The sequence below is a fragment of the Diaphorina citri genome, unplaced genomic scaffold (assembly GCF_000475195.1).
Source record: "Diaphorina citri unplaced genomic scaffold, Diaci psyllid genome assembly version 1.1 scaffold1172, whole genome shotgun sequence".
Lineage (NCBI taxonomy): Eukaryota > Metazoa > Arthropoda > Insecta > Hemiptera > Psyllidae > Diaphorina > Diaphorina citri.
The window spans coordinates 69,466-79,923 of record NW_007378601.1 but is presented as its reverse complement, the minus strand read 5'-3'; the positions used below and the strand labels follow the sequence as shown (position 1 = coordinate 79,923).

The window sequence follows — 10,458 nt, the reverse complement described above, 5'->3', positions numbered from 1 at the left end:
TACATATGTATAATAATTTAATAATCAAGCTAATGCGCGGACTCTCATAGTCTATGTAAAATGTTGTTAAGAAACATTTAATCAAATCATCAACGCTCAACCAATGAATCTCTGAAACCCTATCAAACATTTCACAAACCCTCAACAAAGTTAGGAATCCGCTTGATCCCGAACTGGCATACAAGTTGTCACTCCTCGAGATTGACCGTAGTCTGCGAAGACAAGGATCCTGCCTCACTGAGTTCCCCAAGTGTTCGTATTCCCTACGAATCGAGGAACACCGCCCGTCACGGACCCTGGTGATTATTGGGAGACCCCTACTACACACAGGGCATGGATTCCCTGGACACACCCGCGCCCCCTAGCGTGAAATTCCTAGCGGAGGATGATGCTGCCTCGCGCCGGGGCTCCATACCTACCATCCGTCATCTATTAGATGAGGACCATGAGGGCAGGTCCCGGAGGATGATGCTGCCTCGCGCCGGGGCTCCATACCTACCATCCGTCATCTATTAGATGAGGACCATGAGGGCAGGTCCCTGTCAGGCTCTGTACGGTCCCGGTCTGGTTCCGTACGGTCCCGTACCAACTCAGTTCTCACCCGGATACCTACACGACCTGAACTGAAAACTCTAACCAGGGTAGTGAAGCGACCTGCAGTAGATTCTGTACGGTCCCGGTCTGGTTCCGTAAGGTCCCGTACCAACTCAGTTCTCACCCGGATACCTACACGACCTGAACTGAAAACTCTAACCAGGGTAGTGAAGCGACCTGCAGTGGATATAGAGTTTACTGACCTTACCTACACTGTCAATACTGCAACAGGTGAGCTCTTCATGACTTTCATTCTTTTCATATTTAAGTTAAAATTTACCGTTATCGAAAACTAGATACTTTCGGACAAAAGAAAATGCAAACCAAATCTACGAAATGTTCAATTTTTCAGGGAATAGCAAAAACTCCTTCTGCAGTACCTACTCCTAATTAAAATTGAGAAGAAAAAACTCTAATGCCTATATGTTTATCTATCTTATTAGTCAGCTCCCATGGCGTAGTGGTCACTGCGCTCGCTTTGCACGCGTGAGATCCGGGTTCGATTCCCGGCGGGGTCAAGAAATTTGTATCATCCAAATGATTGATTCCGTGACTGGCTGTTGCGGGGCCCACACTGTAATTTAATAAAATTGAGAAGAAAAAACTCTAATGCCTATATGTTTATCTACCTTATTAGTCAGCTCCCATGGCGTAGTGGTCACTGCGCTCGCCTTGCACGCGGGAGACCCGGGTTCGATTCCCCGCGGGGTCAAGAAATTTGTATCATCCAAATGATTGATTCCGTGACTGGCTGTTGCGGGGCCCACACTCAGCCTCGTGAGGAAAATGAGTAGTTATGACATATAAATGCGCATAGCGACCGGTGCCAGCATGGTAGGTAAACATTGGATTTTAGGATTATTAAATTATTGGGAAAATCCTACAATGCTGCAGTGAGCACCAAAGTTGTGACATAATAACACAAAAAAACTGCATTTACATTTTTTTTTTACATTTACATTATTATTATACCAAAGTTGTGACATAATAACACAATGAAACTGCATTTACATTTACATTTATCTATCTTATTATGAACTTATAGCAGCTCCTAATTATAATTTATTAGAACTTTGTCATACTCCGTTATGGAAAAGCTCCATGCAATATGGAAACATGAAAACCTTTGAAACCCAGTCACAGATACTTTATAAGTAGGCTTGCCAAATATCCAAAATGTCGATTCGGGACGCGAATCCGCGAACATAATTGCCAAATCCGCGAACATAATCGCAAGGTAATGTACAATATAGGTTGGGCTAAATGTGGACTTTTTCCTAAGATGTTATGAGTGCATCAAGAAATCCAATCAGAAAAACGTCTACAGATATAGAGTTTACTGACCTTACCTACACTGTCAATACTGCAACAGGTGAGCTCGAACATAATCGCGAAATCCGCGAACAAAATCGCGAAATCCGCGAACAAAATCGCCAAATCCGCGAACATAATCGCCAAATCCGCGAACAAAATCGCGAAATCCGCGAACAAAATCGCGAAATCCGCGAACAAAATCGCGAAATCCGCGAACAAAATCGCGAAATCCGCGAACAAAATCGCGAAATCCGCGAACAAAATCGCGAAATCCGCGAACAAAATCGCGAAATCCGCGAACAAAATCGCGAAATCCGCGAACATAATCGCGAAATCACATAGGTACGATAGGTGATAGGTAACATACCTATTATTAAAAACAGATAAACAAAATACAGTCGAACCTGGATAAACGAGAATCCAAGGGACCAGCTCATTTTTTCGTTTAAGGCAGTTTAATACAACATTTTCTCGTTTATAAAGGTTTAACAAAGTGGAAGAGCAAACTGATGAAAGCATGAAAAATTTAAACAAGTTAAGAACAAATTCTGATAGAGGTACCTAATTTTAAAGTTAAAAAACGCGTCCCGAATTTATTTCTGGGACAAAAACGGAAATTCGGGACAAAACGCCCCAAAATGAAAAACTGAACGGGACGCCGCAAGCCTATTTATAAGATGTGATGATAAAATCAAACATTATTATTTACCTCCCATTAACCATTACTTACTTCATACTTCCTTATAATAACCTATCAAAGTAGATACGTAAGAAGAAAGCTATATCTTGGCAAACTCTTGTTACCTACCTAGTTATTGTATCTATTGGAAAAATCCAAGTATATCTTCTTACCATTATGTACAAAATTAGCAAGGATTTTATTTAGTTCTTAAATACATATGTATGTACACGAAAATAACTCGAGATTATAGGTTCTTTGAATCACAAGAGTTAACGCCTACCTCTCAGGCAAACGTAACTCTAAGATTTAATAAGTAAGTAAGACATAATAAGAGTAGGTTTAATGTTAAAAGATGAGTGTTTCATTGCCAATTGTATTTTCTAGCAATGAAACAACTGTTACATTGTAGGTACTCGTGGTCTGTGTCTTAGCATGCCCAATTGCTCATCCCATCCCGTAGATTTTAAGATTTTGAAGTATGTGAAGTATTATTATTATTAGGTACCTTCTTACTAGACTACTCTACCTACAATTTATTTTTTACGTTAACTCAAAAGTAAGAATAATGTACCTAGGTAATTATAACCTACATACTGCCAAATACCTAAACTTACCTACCTATTTGAATTTCTCTTATGCCGACCACTCACGCTCAGATCTGTCAGACCGTCACGTCGGAGTGTGTGATGTCGTGGAAAAAAGCTTCAGACTTACGTCTCTCAGACAGTCTGACACAGGACAAGGTCTGAGCGTGAATAGCCGGGCCAGTTAACTTACCTAACATTATGACTCTGAAAATAATGGTGCATCTGCTTCAAACAAGTTCAAGGTCAGGAAAAAAAGTAAAAAATCAACGATCTCCTTCCACATGCTATGCTACCTAGCTTCATATGTAGGTACTTACCTAACCTATGCAATTATTTTTGATGAATATAAACAAAGCCCTATTTCTCAGCGTTGAAGGATTTTTTCAAAATTAGATGTCTAAAGCCAAAACTTACATACTAATACTATACATGCATCACTAAGGATTTCGACAAAGAGGTAATAATAAATAAGTTAAATCCTCTTTGTCAAAATTTCGCTTTTTTTCCTAATGACGTCATAACCTTCAACTCTAAAATAGAATTCAAATTTAAGTCGATACATACCTACAATAACAATTAAAGCTGGGAAGTTTCAACCCGGAGATGGTAAAAAAAAAAACAATGGTATAAGACAGACCCCACATTTAGTCTGTGGCGCTCTATTCTAACAGGCAGTCGCGGAAAACAAATAATATCGAGTATATCCAGCTGCCCAAGTCATTGTTCCCAAAATGATTATTGTCCTTGACCTTGACTTGGCTGTGACTTGCTAAAATTAAGATGGTCTGGGACCTGATGTGTGTTGTGTTGATTCAAAAAGTATGAAACGAGTATATACAGAAGGTCCCGGGTTCGATTCCTAGAGTGGTTAGTGGAAGCTTGACTTGATCAGAGAGCAAGCAGGCCAAGAAAAGAGCTATTTTTTCATCAACTCAGTGATCTAAACATTCTAAAGGAACCTAATAGGGGAATAGGGCATTAATTGTCATTATAAATTTACCTAGTAAAATTATTAATAATTAATTATTAATACGTACTACAACACCTAAATTCCCCTAAGCAATCATGGGCGTTAATTTAAAAAAAAAAAAAATCAAACCGGTTTTCGAAGGAAAAAATTATGAAAAATGTTTTCAATACCAGCAGAATGCTCTGATATTATTAGCACATGGCAAACACGTTGTGACTTAAGTAAACATTAAAGGGTTTGAGCCAAAAATGGATTTTTATCCAATTTTGATGTGATTTCAATTAATATTAGCCTTGCTGTCTATCTGGACCCTCTTCGGTAACACCTATGCGAATTCAAGACAGTTAGGAAGGAAGTAAAAGGGCATTTATAAGTACTCTTTAGCCGTGATATAATTTTATATTATGAACTTCAATAAGTAGTTCAGGAGGGATTTTTGTTCAATCCTAGTCGAGGAATTTTTACATTGTTTGAGAATTCGACCACAAAAATGGTAGTAGGCCTACTCCTGGGGTTAAAGGGACTCTTTTGTCTTTAGTCCTGTTCGAGCACTATTATTTAACCAGTAGGGTAATGTACAATATAGGTTGGGCTAAATGTGGACTTTTTCCTAAGATGTTATGAGTGCATCAAGAAATCCAATCAGAAAAACGTCTACCCCACCGGGAATTGATCTGGGGACCTATGGAGAGAAAATCTAGTGGGATACCCACTCGGCCACGGAGGCAGTTTTACCAACATGTAAATCTATCCACTCTATTATGTAAATAAATATCAAGAGAGCCAAGAATTTCCGTATTATTTTCCAAGCATGAAAATGAGATATGCTAAATATAAAACATCTGGTTTAGAGCTAACAAACCGGATTTTTTTTCTTCCTTTTAACATAAGATATGAAGGGAACAGGATTCTAAAACTCTAGCTATTAGATGTAGGAACTTATTTAGCCTGTAGTCTGAAATATGAAAAGAAAAAAGTCCAAATTTCAATATAAGAAGTTTAAGTGAAAAAAACTGGATTCCTGGGTTTTGATGTTGGAACCTGTTCCATGGAATGTATACCGATAGGTACCTCAGGAAAATCTCAAGTTGAAAAAAAAAAATAAAATAAAATAAAATAAAATAAAATAAAAATAAAAAATAAAAGACAAAAAATTAAATGTGAGGAACTTGCTATCTTTGCTGACGAGGAACGAAATTCTTTGCTAGGGAATCTATTTGCCGATCTTTGATCTTTCCTGATGATCTCAGACACGAACCTCCGTGTCAGAATCGTTTTTTTTATTCTGCTTGAAATTTAAGCTAATAGGCATGTTTGTACATTGTGTAGTTCTAAAGAAAAAAGGTTCCTGTTCCTGACCATTTTAACCATTTTTACTTTCTTATTATTGTACTTTTCGTATCTAATCTAATATACATATATAAACATTAATGTGTGTGTGTGTTCGAACTTTATGTCTGGCCAAACCGCTCATCCGATTTCTTTGAAACTTTGTCAACTTATTGCTTGCACTCCTGTGAAGGTTATAGGCTATTTTCCGGTTCGTTTTTGTTAAGCTACGCCGAGCAAGACGATGTGATGATAAAATGAAACATTATTATTTACCTCTCATTAACCATTACTTCATACTTCCTTATAATAACCTATCAAAGTAGATACGTAAGAAGAAAGCTATATCTTGGCAAACTCTTGTTACCTACCTAGTTATTGTATCTATTGGAAAAATCCAAGTATATCTTCTTACCATTATGTACAAAATTAGCAAGGATTTTATTTAGTTCTTAAATGTACACGAAAATAACTCGAGATTATAGGTTCTTTGAATCACAAGAGTTAACGCCTACCTCTCAGGCAAACGTAACTCTAAGATTTAACATATGTATGTACACGAAAATAACTCGAGATTATAGGTTCTTTGAATCACAAGAGTTAACGCCTACCTCTCAGGCAAACGTAACTCTAAGATTTAATAAGTAAGTAAGACATAATAAGAGTAGGTTTAATGTTAAAAGATGAGTGTTTCATTGCCAATTGTATTTTCTAGCAATGAAACAACTGTTACATTGTAGGTACTCGTGGTCTGTGTCTTCGCATGCCCAATTGCTCATCCCATCCCGTAGATTTTAAGATTTTGAAGTATGTGAAGTATTATTATTATACTAGACTACTCTACCTACAATGTATTTTTTACGTTACCTAACTCAAAAGTAAGAATAATGTACCTAGGTAATTATACCTACATACTGCCAAATACCTAAACTTACCTACCTATTTGAATTTCTCTTATGCCGACCACTCACGCTCAGATCTGTCAGACCGTCACGTCGGAGTGTGTGATGTCGTGTGGAAAAAAGCTTCAGACTTACGTCTCTCAGACGGTCTGACACACGACAAAGTCTGAGCGTGAATAGCCGGGCCAGTTAACTTACCTAACATTATGACTCTGAAAATAATGGTGCATCTGCTTCAAACAAGTTCAAGGTTCTATCTTGAACAACTAGTTGAACTGGTAGGTGGGTCTGGGTTCATTCTCTGGCAAGGAATGAAATTTAATGCTATCTTATCTGAGACTGTGACCACAAAAAACTTCATCACTTTTCAAGAGAGAAAAAAAATAACCTACAAGTTCAGGGTTAACTAAGAGAGAATGATTTTGATATTATGAATGTGAGTACGAGTAGTAATAGTAAAGGTACCACAATGTGTTAAGTATCATTTTCCCTAGTATGTAAAGTCTTTCCCTAGTATGTAAAGTCTTTCCCTAGTATGTAAAGTCTTTCCCTAGTATGTAAAGTCTTTCCCTAGTATGTAAAGTCTTTCCCTAGTATGTAAAGTCTTTCCCTAGTATGTAAAGTCTTTCCCTAGTATGTAAAGTCTTTCCCTAGTATGTAAAGTCTTTCCCTAGTATGTAAAGTCTTTCCCTAGTATGTAAAGTCTTTCCCTAGTATGTAAAGTCTTTCCCTAGTATGTAAAGTCTTTCCCTAGTATGTAAAGTCTTTCCCTAGTATGTAAAGTCTTTCCCTAGTATGTAAAGTCTTTCCCTAGTATGTAAAGTCTTTCCCTAGTATGTAAAGTCTTTCCCTAGTATGTAAAGTCTTTCCCTAGTATGTAAAGTCTTTCCCTAGTATGTAAAGTCTTTCCCTAGTATGTAAAGTCTTTCCCTAGTTTGTAAAGTCTTTCCCTAGTATGTAAAGTCTTTCCCTAGTTTGTAAAGTCTTTCCCTAGTATGTAAAGTCTTTCCCTAGTTTGTAAAGTCTTTCCCTAGTATGTAAAGTCTTTCCCTAGTTTGTAAAGTCTTTCCCTAGTATGTAAAGTCTTTCCCTAGTTTGTAAAGTCTTTCCCTAGTATGTAAAGTCTTTCCCTAGTTTGTAAAGTCTTTCCCTAGTATGTAAAGTCTTTCCCTAGTTTGTAAAGTCTTTCCCTAGTATGTAAAGTCTTTCCCTAGTTTGTAAAGTCTTTCCCTAGTATGTAAAGTCTTTCCCTAGTTTGTAAAGTCTTTCCCTAGTATGTAAAGTCTTTCCCTATAGTATGAAAAGTCTTTCCCTAGTTTGTAAAGTCTTTCCCGGAGGTTCTCAAGAATCGAGGTTTATTTTCCTTTCTGGAAACTGACCATGGGAAAATTGACCAATGCTCCGATAGAAACTAAATAGAGCAATGGTCGATTTTCCAGTAGTCAGTGGTCATTTTCTTGACAACTCCACTTGAAATAATTAGATCAAAAATCGCCTCAGTGTTCTTGACCTCGAGGAGAAATCTACATGACTGATGTAATTTTGTGAAGGTTCATATTGACATAGGTAGTTCTAATCTGGAAAAAAACTTTAAAACTTTATAATGTTGTATTTATTATTCTATTTTAGTCAATTGAAATACCTATCTAATTTTTCCTGTATTACATTTGGTTTACATTACAATTACCTCTTGTTGATAACTGTCATGTTTCTCGAAAGACAAATAGAAAACTACACAGGAAACAGGAAAAAATCCGATTTTTCTTCTCGTAGCATCCCCCACTGGTTGAAAGTTTCTAACGTTTACTCTTTTGTCGCCAGCCTAGTTAGCTTAGTTGGTAGTGCGTCTGCCTTGTAAGCGCTAGGCCGCGGGTTCGATTCCCGCCTGGGGCGGATTTTATCCTGATGGGATAATGTTCGTTCTCGGAACGGCTGGCTTTCTCCTATCCTGTCTTCCTTCTCTCTTCGATTTCGGGACGATAGGACCATAGCAGTTACAGTTCCCTCTGTCAAACCTCTTAAAAAAAAAAATATGAAGTTTGATGTTTGATTGAGGGAACTATAAGCTATAAGTGCAGAGGTCTTATCGTCCCGAAAGCCAAAAGAGAGAAGGAAGACGTTATAGGAGACAGCCAGAGCCCGCGACCCAGAGCTTACAAGGCAGGCAAGCTACACTCCAAGCTAACTTTTTTTCTTCACTTTTTGCATTTTTCATCAATTGGATAAGATTGTTCGTCAGTTTTGATCGAAGTCAGACCGTCTGAATGATCAAACTATCAGACATTTCCTTCATTAGCTGTGTACAAATCTGCTGACAAGATGGTCTGATATTTGGGTCAGATGACTCACGTCATGCAGTATAGGTTCAGTTATGTATATTAAACAAGAACATTCGCTTTGATGTCAGGGCTAATTAATTTAAAAACCATACATACTTTTTGGAGGTTAAATCCAAATTGCCATTTTGCAGGAACATGATGAGCTCTTTTAGTAAAATTGTTGTCACGAGGCTGATGCGTTACACCCCGAAATAGCTATCATCGGTAGCATGTGAATCTATTTTTCCTATTTTAATTAGGTACCTAATAGATAATGAAATAGTAGGTACAAACCATGCATATTTTTTCTAATAATCAGGTAGGTACTCTGAAACTCTGATGACTATATGATATACCGGTTGTCACAAAAGTACACGGGCAGTACTGTCACGGAGTTTGGGGGCACGGTTAGCCCAGTGGTAAAGTACTTGCTTGCCATGCAGAAGGTCCTGGGTTCGAATCTGACCATCGAAAATGCACTTGTATTTCACTGCTACGAAATAAAAACGGCGATGAAACACTCTTTGTGTTGTGTACTTTTAAGAAGAAGGTACAATACCTTGGTTATTTATCTACTACCTTACTTATCTATCTACTACTTGCTTTCAATGATAATTGTTAAAGTTTGCCTTTGAACGAACTAAAAGAGTTTCAAGTTTTAGATCGACCATTTTCTAATGAGTTTGTCTATTCCACGATAACTCGCCCATTTGTACCTACGTTTTTTTTTTTTTTTTTTTTTTTTTTTTTTTTTTTTTTTAATACACATCTACACACTCAGAAGTTCTAGAGAACTATCTGAGGCAATAACTGATGGTGTGACCTGCAGTGTTCAAACAGCCAAAACCGAAGTTTTTTTGCCATTCATCCACTACATGTCAAAAATATTTGGTTTATCCTCTGCTTTGATTTCATTATATTTCATCATTGCTTGTATTATTGGGGATTTTTGCAAATAAATGTTTTTCCTATTTGGTGTGTGAAATAGTTGACTGTTATTGTGTCTTAATCTGTTATTGGGAACTCTAAATTGTATTTTTTCAGTTATATAAGGACTCTGAATTTTATAGTTTAACACCTTTCGTAAGAAATTTATGATGTCGTTTTCCCTCCTATCCTCCAGTGATTGAAGATTCAACTGTTCAATCAATAAGTTGTACGGAATGTACTGAGGATAGAGGGGATAGAACCCATTTTCTTTTTTGAAGAGGTACCTCACAAATGGTTTTTGTATGTTTTCTAAAGATTTTTTTCCCTTCAAAGTTTTTGGGGTCCAGATGATTGCCCCGTATTCTAGAATCGATCTAACATGAGCTATGAACAGTAGTTTTATAGCATCTATATCTGTTATTGACTTTGAATATCTGATTATCATTCCTAATCTTTTATATGCCTTTTTTTCTATGTCTACTCTGTGTTCGTCAAAATTTAGATCATTCTGGAATATCACCCCCAAATCTTTTATTCGTGTTTGGCTTTGGAGGGTTACGTTATCTAACTTGTAATCAAATTTAATTTTCTTGGTTTTAAATGAGATGACGCAACATTTTTCAGGATGGAAATTAAGTCCTACACTAGAGAGCCATGTTTGTATTGCATTAAGATCTTCTTGCAATTGTTGGCAATCTTTTATCGTTTCTACAGCTTTAAAGATTTTTAGATCGTCCGCATATAAAAGAACTTGAGAATGTTTTACGTGTTCGTGTAGGTCGTTGTATATGAGTATGAATATGAGACTTGAAATTTTTGACCCCTGAACAAC

At 37.0% G+C, this 10,458-nt stretch overlaps 1 protein-coding gene across 1 annotated transcript in view; it reads left to right on the top strand.

The window, feature by feature from the left end:
* The first annotated feature begins 248 nt into the window (after positions 1-248).
* LOC103514576 (ATP-binding cassette sub-family G member 1-like) overlaps positions 249-10,458 on the top strand; it is a 29,480-nt gene continuing 19,270 nt past the window's right edge. The window contains exons 1-3 of the mRNA XM_017446283.2: positions 249-455; positions 536-577; positions 695-825. Of these exons, the coding sequence (XP_017301772.2) occupies positions 334-455; positions 536-577; positions 695-825 (295 nt within the window). The 5' untranslated portion in view covers positions 249-333. The remainder of the gene's footprint in view (positions 456-535; positions 578-694; positions 826-10,458) is intronic.